Genomic DNA, 21,076 nt, shown 5'->3' with positions numbered 1-21,076 from the left:
ATTGTCTTTTACAGGGAATGAGAAATACTGTTGCTTTGCTAATCGTGTGATAATTCAGAGTGGAAGGGCCCACTCAAGGTCACACAATGTAAAGTTGTCCCGCTGGTCCAAGCAAGGCCAACTTTGTAGTTAGGTCTCGTTTCTCAAGGCCTTGCCCAGCTGAGTTTTCAAAACCTCCAAGGTTGCAGACTGAACAGCTGCTCTTATTAATCTACCCAGCAACCAAAACCTGAAACAGAGCCAAGCTGCTTCACAGCAGAAATGCTAATGTTGCATGAGAGGTTCTGGTTTGGCATACACATGTTGACCAGGTTTGATCCTCTGTAATTGCTGAAAATCCCTTAACAAGCATGCTATTCAAAAGAATTTGGAGATCATCTACTTCACTTGGTGTTGCACATCCCAAGTCACAAAATTGGGATTTATAAGAACCACGACCACCCCACCCTCCTGCCACTCCCAGTTTCATGAACTGCTGCAGAATCAAACTACCAGTGCTGTGGTAGCTGTGTATGTTATAAATGAAACACCAAGGTGATCCTAGAAATCTGAATGTACTCCATTATGAGCAAAGCAGCAAGGCAATTCTTACCAAGCTGACCTAGAGAAAAGCCACATTCAAAAGACAGCAAATTTTGGCTATTATTTCCCCATATTATTATTTTTCCCTGTGTATTTGTTTGTGAGAACAATAATATGTTCAAATAAATATGAGAACAACAAAAGGATGTGGTTGTCAGCTGGTCTGTGCAGCATTCTGCTTTCTGAATGAGAACTAAAATGCTAGTGCCCTTCCTCAAGAAAGAATTAAAGTGTTTTTGTGAAGTGCAACATGACAAAATCAATTTATAACGTGTAGTGGGAAAAGAGGAAAGAAAGAAGGTAAACACAGCTTCTGTCTTCCTGGTGTATTTTTGTGCAGTATTTTGGATTTTCTTTTGATGTGTTTTATAGCAGTTATAGAGACTTGAAACATATACAGAGACCATATGTTCAAAAATGCATTCAAATATGCATTAGAAAGCATGTAGACTTTGTATTATCCTAAACTGATTTCTGTTCCACGTTAGGTCAATTGTGCATATTAGATTTTCTTCTTGCTTTGCAGTATTATTTCACAAAAAGAAACACTCTTGGAAGTTAGCACTCTCCTTGCTCTAAAGGTACAGAAGCCACCCAGAGCCACATAGCAAAACTGCTGCAGGACAAGGAATCAGGCTTACAGCTTGGGATTTTTCCACTTCGGTGCTTGTTCCTCTGGAGTTTTTTGCAGCCCTGTGAGACTTGTTTGCCTTCTCTCTTTCAGCAAGTTCCTAATGCTCATAAGGACTGGGTTTGTGCCCTTGGCCTGGTGCCCGGGGTGCCGGTTCTGCTCAGCGGCTGCAGGGGCGGCACCCTCAAGCTCTGGAACGTGGATACCTTTGCACCCATTGGGGAGATGAAGGGACATGACAGCCCTATAAATGCCATCTGCACCAACTCCAGCCAGATTTTTACAGCAGCAGAGTGAGTTCTTCTCCATGAATCTTTCTTTTCTGTGTCCCCTGCTAGAATTCTGTCCATGCACATGTGTTTAGGACAGGTGTAACTCACTTCATAGAAAGCATCAGGAGACCTTGTCCAGTCCATGCCCCTCAGTGCTAATATCTATCACAGCCATCCCTAAAGTGGGGTGCTTGCACCCCAGAGGATGCACAACATGACCCAGTGGGGTGCTGGAATAAATGAGTAGAACTCAGTGGTATGTGTATATAATTAATAAATATACACAGCAGTGTGGGCTTAAAAAAAAATTTAGTGGTAGGGGTGCATGATCAAAACAAGTTTGGAGACCACTGATCTACAGGATGGCAGGGATAATTTGGAAGTACTTGAGAACTTCATAAGCTTGTCTCTAAAGCTGGACTATTTCCTAGTAAGGCTCATTCCTTACGTGTGCAGATTCTCCTAAAAGCCATGGCACATGGCTGTTGGTTTGTGCTTGGTTTGTTTTTAAGTGCTGGCATACAGCAGAAGCTTTGCAAGCAATCCTACTGTCCTGTAAACACCTTGATTTGAATATTTGTTTGCTCAGTAAAAGTGAGCAAATTGAGGACCTGAAACCTCAGGGGAATTGACCAAGAAAAGTACCTTATTATGGAGAATATGCAGGAGATGGCAACAGAGCTCCTTTGTGGTGTAGTCTGAGCTCAGGAGCTGTGAAAGCTGATGTGTTACGTTCTTGTGCCAATTGTGGAAGCTTCTGGCCTTCAGGATTACAAGCAGGTCTTTCTGACTCATAGCAGGATTTCAAAGTTGCCAGGTTTTCATATTTGGTGGTCAAGTTTTATATTTAAGCACTTATAGGTAGGGGTAGAGAAGCCAAAGCTTCTGTCTCTCTTTGCCTAAAAATTATTAATCCATTTAGAACATACATGCATCTGAAATTAATTCTTTTTTTTGTCATAAAAAAAAAAATTTGGTCTTTTGGTATTTCTAGCAGTGGGCTTAAGGTCTGAAAAATTTATATGGTCTCTAACAATTTACAGTGAAATGAAGGCACAAGTCAGAAAATACTTTTAACTGTCATAAAGTCTGCTCTGCCTGCTGGTTTCTTTTGAGGGGTTTGTGAGGAATATATGAACCAGTGTTGGCTAGTCACTCAAGCTAATGTTTATGAGAAATTCATAATTTCCCTTTCATGGAATAAATTGCTATTTAACAAGACTAACTCTTTTATTTTACTGCTAAATTATAACAGAGTTTTGTAACACATTTTATATGATATTTTATTTACATATACTTTAAAATTGTGTAAATAGTGATTTTTTTTTTTTTTTTCCAAAAGTACATAACTACAGTCTGGGCTTCTAAGCACCAGCTCACTGGTATGTGCTATCTAGCACCTTGCAAATGGGTTTGGGTTTGTTGGGTATTTTTGTTGGAGAGTTAGGACTTCATATTGTCTTGTGGTTTTGTGCTTTATTTTACTTTTTCTTATGATAGACTGACACCTCTTTCCTTAGGCATAAAGTCTTTATACATTCTTGGATGGCTAAAGGTCATAGCCAGTGCTGTGATAAGGTTAGGGAATCTTCAGTGTTGTACATGTTAAATTACAAAGTCTCCTGGAGATGGAATAACCCTTGCATGTCCATTAAAGAGCTGGTATTTTGCCAACAATACCTTTCTGAATAAGACACTCAAGCTTTTAAGGAAGTGTCCCCAGCCCCCCCTTGGCCCTCTCTCCCTCCCCAGTGTAATCACAGTGCTCTAATGCTGCTTTGTTTTGGTTTTCAGTGACCGCACTGTGAGGATCTGGAAAGCTCGAAATGTAATTGATGGACAGATCTCAGATACAGGAGATGCAAATGAAGATCTTGCCAGTAATTGAAATTACAGGGGATAAAGGAATAAGTTGATCAGTTTGAGGTGCACTCTATGCAGTTTGCTGTATGTCTAGTAGTTAAACACTGATGACTGGAATGGACTGAAAATGTGTGAACTCTTCCACTAGACCTGCTGTCCTTAAAATATGTACTGTATTTAATAACCTCTTGGTAACATGCTTGAGTCTCAACAGTCACATGTATCTCTATATATTATGGCTGAATTTGTGTGCATATGTAATACTTGCAGTTTAAATTAACTGGAATTCAGTCTTCTCTAATGACCATCTCAAAATTATAACCTGAAATATATAACAAAAGTGCTCTGCTGTATTTCACTCACAAGTATGATCAGCTGTTTTGCATTTTAGGGTAAGAGGGGAAGGAATGTGTTCCAGGAATAAGCCTTTGATTATGAGAGGCAGTTTGAAGATTTTAAAGGTCACTTACACTGTTGTTAGGAAAGTGGAGTGAATAATAGATGGGAAGAAGCTGTTAACGATACATCTACCTGACATGGCTGTATCCTGCTAACAGCAAATGCCATATGATTTGTGTGTTGATAGCATATAATCTGTGTTGACCAAAGTTGTGCAGCTGTGTATACTCTGTGCTCAGGACTAGAACTCAAATGCCCACAAATGGCTATGTTTTATTTGTGTTTTGCCTGTGTTCTGCAATGACTAGATGTTCATAATGTCATGATAAATATATCTTAATCTATTTTTCTTACGGATTTGTTTCTATCATCTCACATTTTCTTTTTTTTTTAAGCAAATTGTCTTTCCTTTTTATCTAATTTTATATGCTGCTAAATGTATTTTAAATACACTGTTTTGCAAACCTTGGCAGTTACTTTGAGAACTGAACCACGTTTATTGGGAAAAGCTATGTAAATAGATGGTTGTATAAAGAAAATATCTTAACTTGTGCCTGTATGACTTTTAAAGCTCTTGGAACCTGGATATTGAGGGAGGATGTATAATTTACCCAACTGCTCTGAATATTAATTTGTAAATTCTGCAAATTAAAAAATTTTATGTAGACTCAGACAAAGTGTTTGGATATTGAGGTTTTTTTGGTTGTTTTGTTTTTATTTTTCAGAAAATATCAGTCTGTAAATTATAGCTTGTGTAGTAACAAATAAAGATGTGAATGTGAACTGCTTTTTTGCCTTGTCCATCATACTTCCTTATAAAAAATTCACTTCCTTTGCAAAGGTGTTGAGTTTAAACCCACAGTTTTATACAGTTCAGTAGAGTAGCTTGGTGAGCACCTTAGCCCATATATCCCATTGTTATAAGTAATAAATAATAAAGCCAAATCAATAATCAGTAAAAAAGGTTTTTATTTTGCAACCAAGATTTGGTCTCCAATAGCCACAAAGGGACAGCGTCGAGCCTGGGATCGGCACTGCATGAACCCTGATCCGAACTCTACCGCTTCGGATCCCCTCTCTTCACCAATGCTGTCTCTGCTGGACTGGTTTTATATGATTTTTCCCCCTGGGGCAGAGTTTCTCCTATTCTTCTTGTCACTTCACATATTCATGTAGTTTCCTTTTCTCTGTGCTGGGCTGGACAAAACCGTTTCTGGGAAGTGATGAATACTGATTGTCGAGTTACGGGAACCTGGCATTGGGATGCACACCCTTGACAACTCCGACAATCTTGATCATAGATACTTATCGGGTATTCATCACTTGAGTGTCTCTGGACTGTCCCAGGAAAGGGCCCATCTCCACATGGAGCCACGTCTTTTCTTTGCTGATTAGGTTTTTTTTTCTCTTTGCTGCCGTCTATGATTTCACAATTTGTGAAGCAATCTCTTTCCTGGCTGCGGCTTGTGGTTTTAAATGTTTAAGAATGTTTCGTACAAGCACAACTTATTTCATGTATATTTTACACAGGCACGAATTATTCCATAACATATATCACAATCCCTCCCCTTCTGCATAGACACATTAATTCGTGCTCTTTTCTACAATTTTTATACTTTTCAACTAATTGCAAGATTTGCTAAATCTGTATAACTACTCCAGTTTCTATAACCTATTTGTTCAGTGTTTTTAGGAGGAGAAAGGGACCCCCTTTGTCCTCTTCGGACTCCCCATTTTTATCCCATTCTCCTTGTGGTATTTCCTGGTATATTCTATAAACAATCCCATCTTCTTTTACCTGTTCCTCAAATTTAGCCATGGCTTCTGCCACCTCACTGTTTACTTCTCCTCCTAATTTCATTATTTTAGACGCTTTGGGAATTTGACTCAATTTCTGCAGACGAGTTGTTCTGCAAACTAGAACAACTAGTCTAGGCTCAGGCCCATCAGGATTCCCCTTAGGTGTACTCCTCTGCCCTTGCCTATGCCCCCTGGGTTGCTACCAGTGGCGAGGTAAACCATCTTCTCAGCAGCAAGAATATTCTTCCAGGGTTCCATACCTGGACCGAGCCGCACACCGCCTTTTAAAGGTGCCCCACCTTGATAGCTTGACCGCATTTGCTCTGCAGGGCACTTTATTCAACCTCCGGCACTCGACTGTTGGGACTTGCGCTTTTGAATCCAATTTTTCCCCTATCCCGTTTTTAAACAACTGATACCACTCTGGGGAATCCAACTCTGTTGTGCCCAAATCAGTAGCGGGTTCTAAGATATGGCTAGTCAGATACTGTTCATCCTCTATACACCTTGGTCACAAGCCCTTAGGCCTATATCCTCTCTTACAGTCTGTGACCCAAATCTCATTACAATATTCGCACTTAAAATAGAGGAATGGATAGCATTCACAACCAGTCACTATACAACTTACCCGATCCCTCTTGGTCATTTACTGGGCCAGTCCAATTTATCTTTAAGTCTCCAGGGGAAGAGGTAACTTTCCACTCAGGTGTCTCTTCCCAGTGTTTGACCTTTTTCACCCGAGGTGCATGTGTCCAGCCTTTCTCCGCTGTTCGAGTTGCTGTGTCTGTGGTTAAAAGGACAAGAAAAGGACCTTCCCAGTGAGGGGTGAGGGGGACTTCCCTCCAGGCTTTTATAAGTACTTTATCTCCTGGTTGTATTTTATGTATGGCAAACCCCAAGGAAGTGCTCTGTGTTACTATCCCGTGCTTTTGCAATTCCTGTAGATTTTTATCTATTGCTATTAGATAGGGTTGTATTTGTTCATCTTCTATCCTAGGGTGTCCTACTGGCATCCCATGTTCATAAGGCATTCTGTAAAACATCTCAAAAGGTGATACCCCTGTCTTAGAGTGAGGCATGGTCCTGATGTTTAGTAAAGCTAAGGAGAGACATTTTAACCAGGACATCTTAGTTTCTAGTATTAGTTTTGATAATTGGGCCTTTAATGTCTGATTCATTCTTTCAACCTGTCCTGAGCTTTGAGGATGCCACGGGGTATGGTATTCCCACTGGACTCCCAAAGCCTCTTCTAGTTGTTTAATGATTTTTGAGGTGAAATGTGTCCCTTGATCCGAATCTATGTAATTTATTATTCCATTTTGGGGCACAATTTCTTCTAGTAGTACTTTTGACACTGTCTGAGCTGTAGCCCTAGAGCTTGGAAAGTCCTCTACCCAAATGAGTTAATTTATCGACTATTACCAATATAAATTTATACCTCCCTACTTTGGGCAATTCAGTAAAATCTACCTGGATCCTTTCAAAAGGATGGTATGCTACTGGACGGCTTCCCAATACAGCCTGTCGTGCCCTGGCCCAACTGATCTTCCGGCAGATCATGCATCCTTGCACCTCCTGCTTGGCCGATTCATAAATCCCCTTACACCTGAAGAATCTCAGAAATCCTTCTGCAAGGGCCTGGGCCCCACAGTGAGTCTGCTGATGTAATCTCCTCAAAATTTTTCTGGTACGGTCCTTAGATAGTAGTTCTCTCCCGTCTGGCAATCTCCACTTACCTTCCTCTAACCTTCCCCCTGTTTTCTCATATCCTTCAATTTCCTTTTGGGAAGGATACGGGGGATATTCCCAGGTCTCACTCTCCTTGACTTCGGAATACTTACCTTCAATAAAGCTGCACTTTTAGCTTCCTTGTCTGCCAAATTATTTCCTCGAGTTTGAAACTGTATTCCTGCTTGGTGTCCTTTCATGGGTATGATCAAAATCGCCTCTGGCTCCCTGATAGTTTCTAAGATTTGTTTTATTATTTCCCCATGAACCAAACCTCGTCCTCAGGTATTAATTAGTCCTCTTTCCTCCCAAATTTTTCCGAAAGTATGGACTACCCCAAATGTATATTTTGAATCTGTAAAAATTGTTCCTTTCTTTCCTTTAATTCTCTTAAGGCTCTTAATACTGCATACAATTCACACGCCCGAGGTGACCAACTAGCACTCAGAGGTCCTGACTCTACTACTTCTCCCATCTTGCCGTTCACAATCGCATAACCTGACTTTCTTTTCCCCTCTATAACTCTCACTGACCCCATCCACAAACCATTTTTCTCCTTCTTCTAATTCTTCCTCCTCCAAATCCGGCCTTATTTTTGTCTGCAGTTCCAGCACCTCGGCACAATCATAAGTAGGCTTCCCTAAGGCTTCCCCAAACAGAAATTGAGCTGGATTTTGTGCAGTAGTTGTCCATAATTCCAAATCATGTGAGTGGATCAATATAGCCTCCTACTTCAAGAGTCTAGCATCTGTGAGCCATTTGTCTGCTTGCTGTTGTGATGTACTTCTTATGCTATGAGGAGTATGAACTACCAACGGAGCCCCAAAAGTTACTTTCTTAGCTTCTTCTACTAACAGTGCTACTGCCACAATTGCTTGTAAACAAATGGGCCCCCCCCTGCTCACAGGGTCCAAAAGTTTTGACACACACCCCACTGGTTTCTTGGTTCCTTCCCAATCCTATGTTAATATTCCATGGGCAGTATGACTACTAACATCCACAAAGAGCTGAAATGGCCTTTTTACATTGGGAAGGCTCAATACTGGAGCTGCCATAAGTGTTTCTTTAATGCTTTGAATCCCTCCTCATCTTGTTCTGTCCATTTTAACCCATCAGTAGTGAGTTTCTCATACAGGAATTTTACCTTTTCACTGTAGCCCTCAATCCATTGTCTGCAATACCCTAGAAGTCCCAATAGCTGTCTAATTTCTCTTTTTGTCCGTGGGGAGGGTAAAGCAACAATTCCTGCTACTCTTTCAGGGTCTAACTTCTTTTTTCCTTTTGACAACCAATGTCCCAGATATTTAACTTCGGGCTCAGTAAACTGTAGTTTTGACTCTGAAACCTTTAATCCTTTATCTCCTAAGAAATTTAGTAATGCTATGGTACTTGCTCTTACATCTTCCTCTTTTGGACCAGCTACCAATAGGTCATCCACATATTGTAATAATTTAGTCCTTTCTATTGGCACAAATTGACTTAATAATTGTTCAAGAGCCTGACTAAACAGATTTGGTGAATCTACAAACCCCTGAGGCAAAGATGTCCACCTGAATTGCTGCTTTCTGTTTATCTCTGGGTCTTCCCACTGAAAAGCAAAATAGTCCCGGCTATTTTCAGCTAAGGGACAAGTCCAAAAAGCATCTTTCAAGTCTATTGCACTATACCAGGTATCTTCAGGAGAGATAATATTCAATAAGGTGTAAGGATTTGACTGTAGGAAATAGAGTTTTAGTCCTCTTATTCACAGCCCTAAGATCTTGTACTAACCTATAACTACCATCAGTCTTTTGTACTGCCAAGATAGGAGTGTTATGCCTAGACATGCAAGGTTCCAAAGTCCCCCTTTTTACCAGCTCATCTATCACCGGTTTCAATCCTCTCCTTCCTTCCATAGGAATGGGGTATTGCTTGATTCTAATTGGATTTTCTGGTCTTTCAATTTCAATACGGATTGGCTCAATTTCTAGCCTTCCAGCTTCCCCTTGGGTTATGCCAGACTTTAGGATCTATTTTATCCTCATCCTCTGTGGTTAATCTATATAAATTTACCACATATTGGGATTCTTGAACAATCAGACTTATTTCCAGAGCTACCATCAAGTCTCTCCCTAGCAGATTATAATCTGCTTCTTCGACCAGTAGTATATTCCCTAAGCAAAACCTAGCTTCTGATTCTATTTCTACATCTTTAACAACAGGAGCTTTGAAGGGTTCCCCTTTTGCCCCGATTACCACCATGGTATCTTTGCTTTCAGTGCACCCTGGTGGCAATGGCTGAACAGTACTCAGCTCAGCTCCCCAATCTACTGAGAATATCAGTTCCTGTTTTTGGGGTCCTATCTTCAGCTTTATCAAGGGCTCTCTGGATGTCCTGAACCCTAAATTAAAAAGCCCCTGACACCTCTAATCTTCCTGGAAGATTTTTTTCATCTTTCATCCTCTTTTTGCACTCTCTCTTAAAATGCCCTTTCTTCTTGCAATAAAAGCACTCCAGGATATCTTTCTGACTGAGTTCTTCTTCTGGGAGAGGTTCTGTCTCCTCTAAGATTGGTGGTTCTGTGTTGGTTTTACAGGGTCTTGGGCACGGTCCTATTTCTGTGCTTCCCTAACCGCTGCTACTAACACTTCTGTTTGTGCCTTCTGCTTTTCTTCATCCCTCCTCATATAAATCTTCTGTGCCTCTCTAAGTAATTCCTGCAATCCTTTCTCCTGCCAGTTTTCTATTTTCTCAAGTTTCCTCTGTATATCTTCCTACAACTTCACAACAAAACAGGGTCTCCCTGACTGGGGAATTAGGGTCTGTCCCTGAATATATCTGGAGACTTCTTCTCAGCCTTTCTAACCATTCGGTGGGCATTTCATCCCTCCCCTGGAATTCCCTGAATACTTTGCTAATGTTCTGCCCCCTTGGTACCACCTCCCATACACTCTGTATTACCATATTCCTTAGTTCTATCATTTTCCATCTACCTTCCTCTGTCTGAGCACCCCACCCCGGTCTCTGGCTGGGCCATTTCTGTTCTCCTCGCACTCCCTGGGGGTTTCTACATTCCCAGTCCGTATCCTGGCTTGCCTTATCATTTCTCATTCCTTGTTCCTAGAAATTCATCCAGTCTATCTGCTACCCCCAACGGATCATCCATCAGCCTTCCCATTTCTTTCTTAAAGGCTCTTACGTCCCCAGTATTAATCGGTATGTTTACATATCCAATAATTCCCGGAGCGGTTGGCACCTCTCTTAAAGAGAGGAGATTGTGCTTATCTTCCTCATTCTCACTATCATCAGTATTTACCTTCTTTATTTTAGGCCGTCTCCTACTGGCTGGGGGAGAACTGGTTTCCCTGGTGGAAAGGGTTTGCTTTTTTTTTTCTGGCGGCGGACGTGGGGGTGGGGCCTGGGAATAATCCTGTGGATACTGCAACACAGAAGCCTGCCCTTGTAAGGGTGGGACTTCTGGGGGCTGTAAGAAAAACAGGGGTACCTGGGCTTGTGTGGGTTGGTACCTGTTCCTGTGGGTACGGGCAAAGGGGCCTGAGCTTGCATGGACTGAAGTGAGATATGGGGGCGGGAGGTTATCTAAAAGTTCCCATGCTTTGCTCTGGGTCATGGCACCTTTGTGAGTTTTCACTGGGAATAACCCTGTCCTAGCATATTCCCATACTCTGGCATAGTCTCTTTCCTCTTTATCCTGCGAATTCTTGCCGTCCACATAATTATTTAAAGCTTGGCAAGTCCATCTTTCAGAGGTGCCAAACACAGGCCAGATTAGATGTTTTTTAATTTCCTTATCTCCCCATATTTCTACACAATAACGAATTATTTTCTCCTTAGATCTCCTTCTCCTTCCGGGACAATCCTCCCAATGTTCTAACATCCACCCCAACAGGCTGTCTCTCGGAATCTCGGGTAAACCGTTTTCTCGTTCCTTCATAGGTTTCTTCTGGGTTTTTCCCTGAGCTTTACTTTTTCTCTGTCCCATCTTTTTTAGAAATACAACAAACTATTTTGCTAGTGTCTCCTTACTGTAACTCTGCACTGAGTTCCAAAAAGGAATCCTAAATTTTAACCGGAAACATATTTATGCCTAATCTTTGTTCAGTATTACCAGACTAGCAGCCTCACAGCGAACCAATCTGTGGGTTTTTTGGCTGGTAATCAGCTCTCTATAACTTCTCCTATTCTTCCCTTCCTGGATTTACCAAATCCTGGATCAAAAAGGTTTACCTGTTCCCAAACACCAGAGAATGGACCTTCTCTTTTGATCTTCCTTGTGGTCGACCTCCGAACTTCCCGAGTTTCGGGCTTTACGCGTGAAATGAGTTTTACCGCATTATGTCCGCTTCCCCCTTGACCAACCACTTCCCTCACGGGAGAGTGGAACTGCAATCTTGGGGTCCACACTCGCCTCGTGATAAGATCACATCTCACACACGCACTTGACCACTCTCCACTCAACCATGTGATACTCACGGTTCCTTTTCCCACATGGGCTCTTTGTGCACGTAGAATTTTATGATGAAAAAAAGCGGCACCGCGGCTCCGAAGACCCTTCCCCTTGGTCTGTCTGAGTTCCCTGAGAGCTCTGGGCCAGTTTTTACCCCCTCTTTGATTGTGGCTCTGGCTTAAATTTAGTTTGAGATCCGATTGGTTCCATGGGGCTTCCCAACCCCGTCAGGCCGTTGAAATCAGCGGGGCGCCTCCTAAAAGGAGAAGGGGGTCCTTGGACCACTAAATCGGATCACGTCGGGGTCACCAAGATTGTTATAATTAATAAATAATAAAGCCAAATCAATAATCAATAAAAAAGGTTTTTATTTTGCGACCAAGATTCGGTCTCCGATAGCCACAAAGGGACAGCGTCGAGCCTGGGATCGGCACTGCATGAACCCTGATCCGAACTCTACCGCTTCGGATCCCCTCTCTTCACCAATGCTCTCTCTGCCGGACTGGTTTTATATGATTTTTCCCCCTGGGGCAGAGTTTCTCCTATTCTTCTTGTCACTTCACATATTCATGTAGTTTCCTTTTCTCTGTGCTGGGCTGGACAAAACCGTTTCTGGGAAGTGATGAATGCTGATTGTCGAGTTACGAGTTACGGGAACCTGGCATTGGGATGCACACCCTTGACAACTCTGACAATCTTGATCATAGATACTTATCGGGTATTCATCACTTGAGTGTCTCTGGACTGTCCCAGGAAAGGGCCCATCTCCACATGGAGCCACGTCTTTTCTTTGCTGATTAGGTTTTTTTCTCTTCACTGCTGTCTGTGATTTCACAATTTGTGAAGCAATCTCTTTCTCCGGCTGCAGCTCATGGTTTTAAATCTTTAAGAATTTTTTGTACAAGCACAACTTATTTCTTGTATATTTTACACAGGCACGAATTATTCCATAACATATATCACACCATCGTATCCCATATCTGTGTTCTCCTTGGCCATTATTTGTGTTTTTATAGTAGTTAGGAACCCTAGGGGGATTCCCTCACACTTAGTACAGTGCAGACATAAAATGAAGCAGGTGACTCTTGCTCCTACAAGATGACACCTTCCTTACCTTATTGCATATGGCCTGTCAAACAAGGAAAAATGCTGATGCCTCTTACTCATCTTGGAGGAATGACTTGCTTCACTGCTCAGCTTGAAAGGAGATGAAAATACTGCTGGAAATTTGAGGTTACCAATGTATTCCAAGTTTTGATAGAGATGGGTGATGAATGATATATATTGTTAAAAAGCAATGTATATATCAGTTAAAATAAGCAGCAGCACTACCACTTAGTGTTTGTCTATTATGCTTTTTAGCTACTCAAAGGGTAGCTAAAAAGCATGATAGACAAACACTATGGTACACAAATGGTTTGGGACTATGTGACAACCTTGAGCAAATTCCAGTGGAGAGTGGATTTACATACATGAGACTCACATGAGAGGCTTTTTGTGCCTGGTGGAGGGTCCCCATTCCTCTTGGCCCAGTAGGTGTTGTGCCAAGCTACACAAATGATACAAACAGCTTGGTGACCCCTGGTTTTGGGGCTGGACACTCATGGCTGTGTGTGCAAGTTCATGTGAATATTGTGTTTTGCAACTGCAGGACAAAAGCCCTTGCAGCCCTGGGAAAAGCCTGCCTCTGTCCAGCTGCTCGACTCTGACGCACACATGGGGCTGTGTGGCCCTGACCTGCAGATGCAGCTGCAGATGTTCCTCTCCACTGATGCCTGGCAGTGCACGTATTTTGTCTGGCTTATCTCCTGATAGGCACTAATGTTACTTAATGTATTCATAAAAAATATTTAGGTTTTTTTTTTATTCCAGAAAGACCTAAACCAGGTCTTACCATAGAAAAAAGCTTTCACACTTTTGCTCTGAAAGTTCTTGCCATCAAGTAATTGGAAGAAAAGTGTCATTTTGTAAAGGTCACAGTATCACTGTCTTGTTTTAATGGAGAATTCTTTGACCATTTGTTTTTTCTCCAAACTTCATCTGTGCTGTAAAGCCATATATGTGACAAAAGATAATATGAAATAAGAAAAAGGTAAGCAGTGGACTCCCACTGTCTGAACATGTTTGTGTCAAAAAAAAACCAAAGGTGGTCTCTGAAAAATTAATTTTCTAAGAAGTCATAGAAAAATCACATTTTCCTCTCAAAGATGGAATTCAGAAGTTTGGAACAAAGTGTGCGGAAAAATTAGACTGTATCTCACCTTATCTGCTTAGATACAGTCAAGGTCATGTGTAACAAATAATCTCATTAAAGATATGAATTCTAAGAACATATTTGCAATGTTTCTGATTGTGTATCAGAACAAGTGCTTATCGTGCCCCTGCCTTGTATAAAAGGCTTCAGACTGCCTGCAGAAGTCCTCCTTCAACCATGGCAAGGATGAGGAGCTTGTGTTTCTTGGCTGTTGTGCTTGCAGGTAAATACACCACATTTGTATTTTGTCCTAGGCTTCATAAGCAAAATATAAATGTCCCAACGATAGAAGAGCTGTTAAGAGAAATTACTGTTTTCCATGGAAAAGGAGAGAACAGGCATGGCACTGACTGCACCTGAGCTGACTGTGGGAGGACAGCAGAGCTGACTTGTTTAGAAATATGCCCCAGTCCTACAGTGTACTCAGCACTTGGGCACCAGCATAGTCAAAAGTGGGATCATTCAGCTCCTGAAAGTTACATATTGCTTTGTTAGTTTTTTTTTCTGTGATTTTTACTCCAGCATACCAGAGGTTAATTTGGTCCAGAACATAGTAAAGGGAGAATACATATTATTTTGTTGCTGGAGGATGGAACCTCTGCAGAAAATGCCTTTGAAATGTACAGATGAACCTAAAATGTAAATACTACTGCTACCAAATGAAAAACCGTGTGGTAATACTTCAATTCCTTCCTTATGCGTTAATTTTAATCTAATTTTTCAAAATTACAGTGAAGGTTTTTAAAAATCAATGAGGATTATTTTTCACCTATATGCTTCCAACTGCCTTGCTTTAGCTTCTGTTCCCATGGAAATTATCATGGAAAAGCAGCCAGTAGCCATAGCTATTGCTATATATTCAACTGCTTGTTTGGATTTCGTCTTCTTTGTATGTTTACAGACATGGGCTGTAAATACAGTGAAAATTATGGGTTTTAAATTATTTTTAAAAGTAGGGAAGAAAAATTGTATCTTCCCACTTGCTGCTATCACATTTGTACTACAATAGAAGTAAATCCAGGAGCAAGGGATGAACAAGGTTGCAGCTTAATTCAGCTGCTCACACCTGCAAGTCTTTGCTTTTAAAATTTGCTGGAAAATGTAAGCTTTGCATTAATGGGAGAAAAAATGGAAGAAAATTCTTGGCTCCTGCTGCGGGAATGTTTTTTCCCTTTGAACTAGCTTATTCATTCGCAATCTCATTCATAAGAAGTATTTTGAAAGTATTTTACAATACAAATCAGTTCACAAAAGTCTCCCACAAACCTATCCTGTGTAAAATGACACCACATTAATAATCTGCTGTAGTCTGTTCAGTCGTACTCTTCTTGATTTAAGCAATGAAAACACCAATGTTGCATTTGACTCTCACTAGAAAAGACACCCCAGATCAAAATGAAATGTGATGGCTTTTGTTTATTTTGTGCTCCAATAAGAAATAATTGCAGGATTGCAGAAGGATGCTCATATTCCTATTATGCTTTGGATGAAAAAGAGGGTAAGAATTTATAGCTTTTCTGTGTGATGCATCATGAGAGGTAAATGTTGGACAGAGAGCAGTCAGCCTGTGGGACCTGACTCTCTGCCCTAGAAAACAGAGGTGGAAACCAATCCTGCCTGGCCAGCAGCTGGTGAAGGTTAACAGCCAGATAATTCCTGTTAATTCCAGTCTCTAGAAGATGATAATGAGGCACTGTGGCAGCAAGCAACGAGCTCTGTTGAGCAGCCTGGGAGCATCAGACCTGAGTGTCAGATGTTCCTGTCTAAAAGGGGCACAAGAGTTTTCTCAAAAAAAATGTAGGTGGCACTCCTGCTTTTCTGTGTTCATATCCCCCACTTGAAAATCAACTCTGGCATTGCAGCATGATGGCATTCTCTAGCAAAAATCTACTATTTCATTCTGTGAATTTTCCTAGTGTACATAATTACTGCTTGTGCACATCTGCTTGCAGAATTCTTTCTGTGGAGAAACCCCAACTGCATCAGCAATCATGTTTTAGGCTTTCAAGTACACAACAGTCCACATGGAAAAAAAAAAACCACCCAAAAGCAGAGGTATTAGTCATTTTGTAGAAAAGGGCAATTACCGTTCAAGTAGATTTAATCTTGGAATATTGCTGTAATGACTAAAATGACATAAATTAACTTCAGAATAAGTATGCTGCCTGTGATATGCCTGCTCTCTCTGAGAATATTTACCAACACCAGTTTGTCAGCACAGCAGGGAGCTGGTCTTGTGGTCCCCCTGCTCTTCGGAGGCTCTGAACCAGAGGGATTCACTTGCAGCTGTAAAAAAGGGAAAATTTGAAAATTTAACACCTTACTAACAGTTTTTTTTTCATGATGATTCTGTGAATGACTAATATATGCCTTTTCTTTTACTGCTGGCATCTTCCCTTTACTCATAACCATACCTGTATTAACATGAACTACTAATACTATGTAGATACATGTATTCATATGATACAGAAAAGAAACCAAATGTGAACATATACTCACTATTTTTCTATTTATATAATATAAGTGCATGCTGCTTGTCACATATTTGCATCTCTATAGATAGAAAACATCTGTGGATAACATAATTATAAAGAAAACGTAACATTTCAATATTGGTAGCAGTCCTAATTGAAGACTCCCTCCTGTACTGCCAGCCCGTAGTGTTGCTCTCACGCCTCACCAGCAGCTTCATTACCCTGCTATTTAACTTTCTATGAGTATTTCAAGCAAGTCGTGCTTCAGCTGAGCACAGGCAGCTCTGAGTGCAGAATAATGCAGAGCCACTGCCTCGCCTTGTAAAAGAAAGTGGTTGCTGCTCTTGCTCCGTTATGAGCAGACAGCTGCTCGGCTGTCAGTCCAAGGGATAATGGGTACTAGCCCTAATATGGGGAGAAAGCACATCCAAAACAAAGAATGACTGAAGTTTGCGGTGCTGTGGGGTTTTTAACGCGGTTCTCTGCGGCTCTGACGGCTTTTCCCTCGCAGCCCTAGGCGGGTGCCTGGGCTCGGAGCAGGACGCGCAGTGCTCCGGCGCCATCGCGGTGCAAAAGCGCATTGACTGCCACCCGCAGCCCGGCGCTTCCCGGGAGGCCTGCGAGGCGCGGGGCTGCACCTGGTGCTCCAGCGATGTGCCCAACGCTCCCTGGTGCTTCTTCCCTGAGAACAGTCCCTACGGCTACTCCCGCAGGGGGAACGCCGAGCAGACCGGCACGGGCTGGAGGTGAGTGCGTGTCGCTCCTCGGGCGCTGCAGGCCGGCACTGCCCCACGGCCACCGCTGCCGCCCCGGGCACGCTCGCCGAAAACATTCCCCCAGCTGCTCCAATACCCATGTGACAAGGAGGGAAAGGGACACCTTTCCCTGTGCATGTGCCATAGAATTGGGCCTTGTGCTCTCACCACATCTCAAGTGAGGAAACCATGTGCAGGTGCAGACACAGAGTGGTCCCTCCCACCCTGGGAGCTGTGCCCCAGGAAACCACGAGGTCTCCTTTCTTTGGTGGCCTCTGTTTTATCCATTAACATCAAGGAGGGCCTAAACTGACCTCAGGGATTATTTCTCTCACTAAGTCAATGATTTATTTTTAAAGAGCTGACACAGAGTAGCCGGGTGGTTCCCCTGGCCTGCCCGAGGGTGATCTCAGCCAGTGATCTCTCGTGGTGGGCACCAGCATGTGTTTCCACTGCAGAGTCACGCTGACCAAGCGCCAGGCCTTGTCCCTCTTTGGAAGTGACATTTCCCCGATCGTCTTGGAAGTGGAGTTCCAGACCAAGGACAGGCTTCGGTTCAGGGTGAGTATTTGGGGGGTTGGAATCATTTAACCAAAGCACTGCATGCTAAGGAGTGAGCTGACCTGCCCCCTGCTCACCTCGCTTTAGCTCTACGACCCCAACGCACAGCGGTTTGAAGTCCCGCTCAAGATCAGTGGCCCCGGGGTTACTGCTGAAGAAGCCAACTATGAGGTGGAGTTCTCTGATGATTCCACACACTTCACGATCAAGAGGAAAAGCACTGGCACCGTGCTGTGAGTACTACACATGATTCATATTGCTTAATAAGTTAGGTGTGATGGGGTGAGCACTCTTTCCTTGCACCCTCTTACTTGGGTCTGTGGGACAAGGGGTCAGAAGATGTGGTGTAAATGCAGATTTATGCCTTGTCCCTGAAGGACTTTCATTATTAATAGGGGTATGTGCCTGTATAACAGACAATTATCTATGTGCATGTATAAAAGTTTATTCAGTAAGTCAAAAACTTCTGAGGCTACAATTTCATGGCTTGGGATGCTGGTAAACTCAACTCATCAAAGCACTGAGCTAGGATTTCTGAAACTGGAGGTGTCAGGAACTAAGTGCCTGATCTCCTGACACTCTCCAGCAGGCAGGTCTAGGAAGCTCAAAGCAATGGAGGCTGTAAGCCTCTAATTTCCACTGTTGTCAGTGAATGGCACTGATTCTAGTTTGTCCCTCTGCAAAAATACCATTTGTTTTCTCAAGCTCGTACTGTAAGTTTAACTTCAGCAAAAGCTTCTCTGACTAACAAATGTCACCAGGTATCATAAATTCACTTTTCCTTGGCTTCCATCAACACATCTCTAGTGCATAATGCTACTTAGAAAGAGAGTCCCAATCAAGGTGCATTACTGCCAGCTGCTTTTGGGAATGCAGAAGTGAGCAATTTAAGGATGGCTTAACTTGAGTGATGCAAATAAGACAATACAGCCTCTAGAATGGTCTGCAGATGGAACCATGATGCTGGGTTTTTAATGAGCTGACCATCCTTTTGAACTACAGTCTCCTGGCATCTCTTTATACATGTGACAGTCAATTCTGTAAAGTTTTATTTATGCAGGCCATTTTAAATGAATGTATTATGTATTACTCTGATAACAAAAATAATTTAATTTCTCATTAGACTTAACAGCTCTGTGTAAACAGTGGGCTTTTGTTAAAGGTCCAGTTTTCTTCTTCTTCCTGTAAAGGCTTTTTAATTAGAATGCTGATGGAAGGGGTGAATGCATAACAAGTGCTTAGCTCATGGCACATTCTCATTCAGCCCTTCTCACCTTCACCCAGACCCCAAGGCTTTAGCCTGGGTTGATCAAGCTGGAGATGTCCCAGCAAAGGGGAGGGGCCTGCCATGGAGCAGGGTCTGCCAAAGGCACAGCTCTGGTGACAGGCAGAGGAACACAAATCGGTCCCCACTGAGCAGGCTGCCAGGAGGGCACATTCAGTGGGCCTGGGGAAGCCTCCTGCATTGCCCAGCAGCGGCAGAGGTGTGGGTGCAGCCGTGCTGTGCTGCAGAGCCCAGGGAGGCAGAGGGCAGCCTTGGTTTGCAGCACTGGCACAGCAGCAGCAGTGATGCTCTGCTCTCCAGCATCCCTGTGGGAAATTGTGCACTGCCTCCAGGCAGGTAAAGGAATGCTCCTGAAACCCAGCTAAGCACAAAAAGAGGAAATTGTGGGTGAATATAATGCACAAATAATGGACTTCTATTCTGCAAGCAGTGGCAAGGCTGCTCCCAAAATATTGTCACCAGCAGAGACACAGGATTTTATGTACAAAAAAGGGAAATTGTATATTCCTGGGAATTTTTGTTTCATGAGAAATGGCAGAGCCAGTACTGTAGTCTAAAGGATCCTGTCAGGGAGCCATTTCTCTCACAGCTGAATGATGTTTAGTTTAGTTGTATTCCTTGTGAGAGGAGCAAAAATGCTTCCCCTTCATTTGTTTGCCTGTCCATCCTGTCAGAGTGAGGAAATGCAGGTGCTCAGAGATAGCTCCACAGCCTGTCTAAGAGGGATTTGCAATCTCCTTAGCTACCAAAAGAGCTGTGCAGATGGAATCTTTCAAAACAGGAAAGCAGTTTATATATCCTGGCCTAAAATCTATGGTTGGCTGCATTTACTTTACTGGGAAGGATGAGCTCTCAGCAATCAACATTATAGGAGCATTCCCATCAGTGGCTGCACTTGACTGTCTGGGTCCAGGGGTGCACTGGTGGCATCTGGCAGGTTAAGTAGATTTTCATGTTAGTTCAACCTGCCCAAAGGCAGGTTTGAATACTAAAAACCAAATCTTTTCCTTTGGGTTCCCTCCAGAAGTGGGAGCAGCTGCTCCATGGCACCCAGGCACCAAGCTGCACAGGTGGTGGTGTTTGGGCCAGGTTAGGGCAGGCTGTGTGGGAGAGTGTCCCTGAGAAACAGGCAAGTGCCTGACACCTGGAGGGACTTTACCCTCCTATGTTAAGATGTGAACAGCCATGGCCTTACTGCCTCAATGAACTGCTGAGTCAATTGTTGATTTCCATATGTACACAAACACTGCTCAGAACAGCCGATGTGGGCAAGTAAAACCTCTTCAACAGGTGCTGCAGTTGCACTCCCCAGGTGGGTGTGGATAATTACTTGTGTCTGCAACAAACCATGTCAGTGTTCTCTCCTGGACCTTTTAAATATCTCTGAGGAAAACTTTCCCATAGTAAAGCAATTCCAGATCCTCAGAAATCTGCTTTTCCTTATGCTTCTTATCCCTTGCTAGCAGAGCCACGCTTCTGGATGACCTACCCCACAAGAAAGCCTAAATTCCCTCATGATGCCCAGCATGCTCCGGCACAGCTGACAGTCCACCTGGGAAGGAAGCAGCCTGTCCCAAGCAGAAACATAGTGTAGGTTTGGGTTGCTGTTTCAAAGCCCACACCTGTATTTCCCTACCCTCCTTTCCAGGCTGCAGTCTGTCCTGCCATCCGTGTCGTTGCGCTGGGAAGCAGTGGGATGTCAGGCTCCTGTCCGTCTGCTTGATAGAAAACCCCATCCCCACTCTGGCACTCCTGTGCACAAAGCCCCCTCCTTGTGAGGAATGATTTCATTCCACATTAGAAATGCTGCAGGGGAGAGGCAGAGGAGGCTTTGAGTGTGCTTTAAGGGCATTTCTCACACTCGCTGCATGCAGGGAGACGTAGCTGAGCTACCCAAGGAGGGCAGGACAAACTCAGGGCTCCATGTAATCACAATAACAGGGGAAAGGAATAAACTGTGTGAGGGGAGAGACATTAACAGCTGATTGCAAACCTCAAGCAGAGCCAGGAGCAAGAATAAAAGG

At 42.9% G+C, this 21,076-nt stretch overlaps 2 protein-coding genes across 10 annotated transcripts in view; both read left to right on the top strand.

Moving 5' to 3' along the window:
• The window catches only part of KIF21A (kinesin family member 21A), an 87,034-nt gene extending 82,499 nt beyond the window's left edge, over positions 1-4,535 (top strand). For all 9 annotated transcript variants that reach the window (XM_059847320.1, XM_059847315.1, XM_059847318.1 and 6 more), the window contains 2 exons: positions 1,307-1,506; positions 3,280-4,535. In XM_059847320.1, coding sequence (XP_059703303.1) covers positions 1,307-1,506; positions 3,280-3,373 — 294 coding nt within the window. In that variant the 3' untranslated portion in view covers positions 3,374-4,535. The remainder of the gene's footprint in view (positions 1-1,306; positions 1,507-3,279) is intronic.
• Positions 4,536-14,110: 9,575 nt separating this feature from the next.
• The window catches only part of LOC132327774 (sucrase-isomaltase, intestinal-like), a 60,190-nt gene continuing 53,224 nt past the window's right edge, over positions 14,111-21,076 (top strand). The window contains exons 1-4 of the mRNA XM_059847313.1: positions 14,111-14,200; positions 16,963-17,197; positions 17,665-17,767; positions 17,855-18,000. Of these exons, the coding sequence (XP_059703296.1) occupies positions 14,155-14,200; positions 16,963-17,197; positions 17,665-17,767; positions 17,855-18,000 (530 nt within the window). The 5' untranslated portion in view covers positions 14,111-14,154. The remainder of the gene's footprint in view (positions 14,201-16,962; positions 17,198-17,664; positions 17,768-17,854; positions 18,001-21,076) is intronic.

Source organism: Haemorhous mexicanus, chromosome 5, assembly GCF_027477595.1.
Source record: "Haemorhous mexicanus isolate bHaeMex1 chromosome 5, bHaeMex1.pri, whole genome shotgun sequence".
Lineage (NCBI taxonomy): Eukaryota > Metazoa > Chordata > Aves > Passeriformes > Fringillidae > Haemorhous > Haemorhous mexicanus.
The sequence above is the reverse complement of the archived record's forward strand: the minus strand, read 5'-3'. Positions and strand labels throughout refer to the sequence as shown.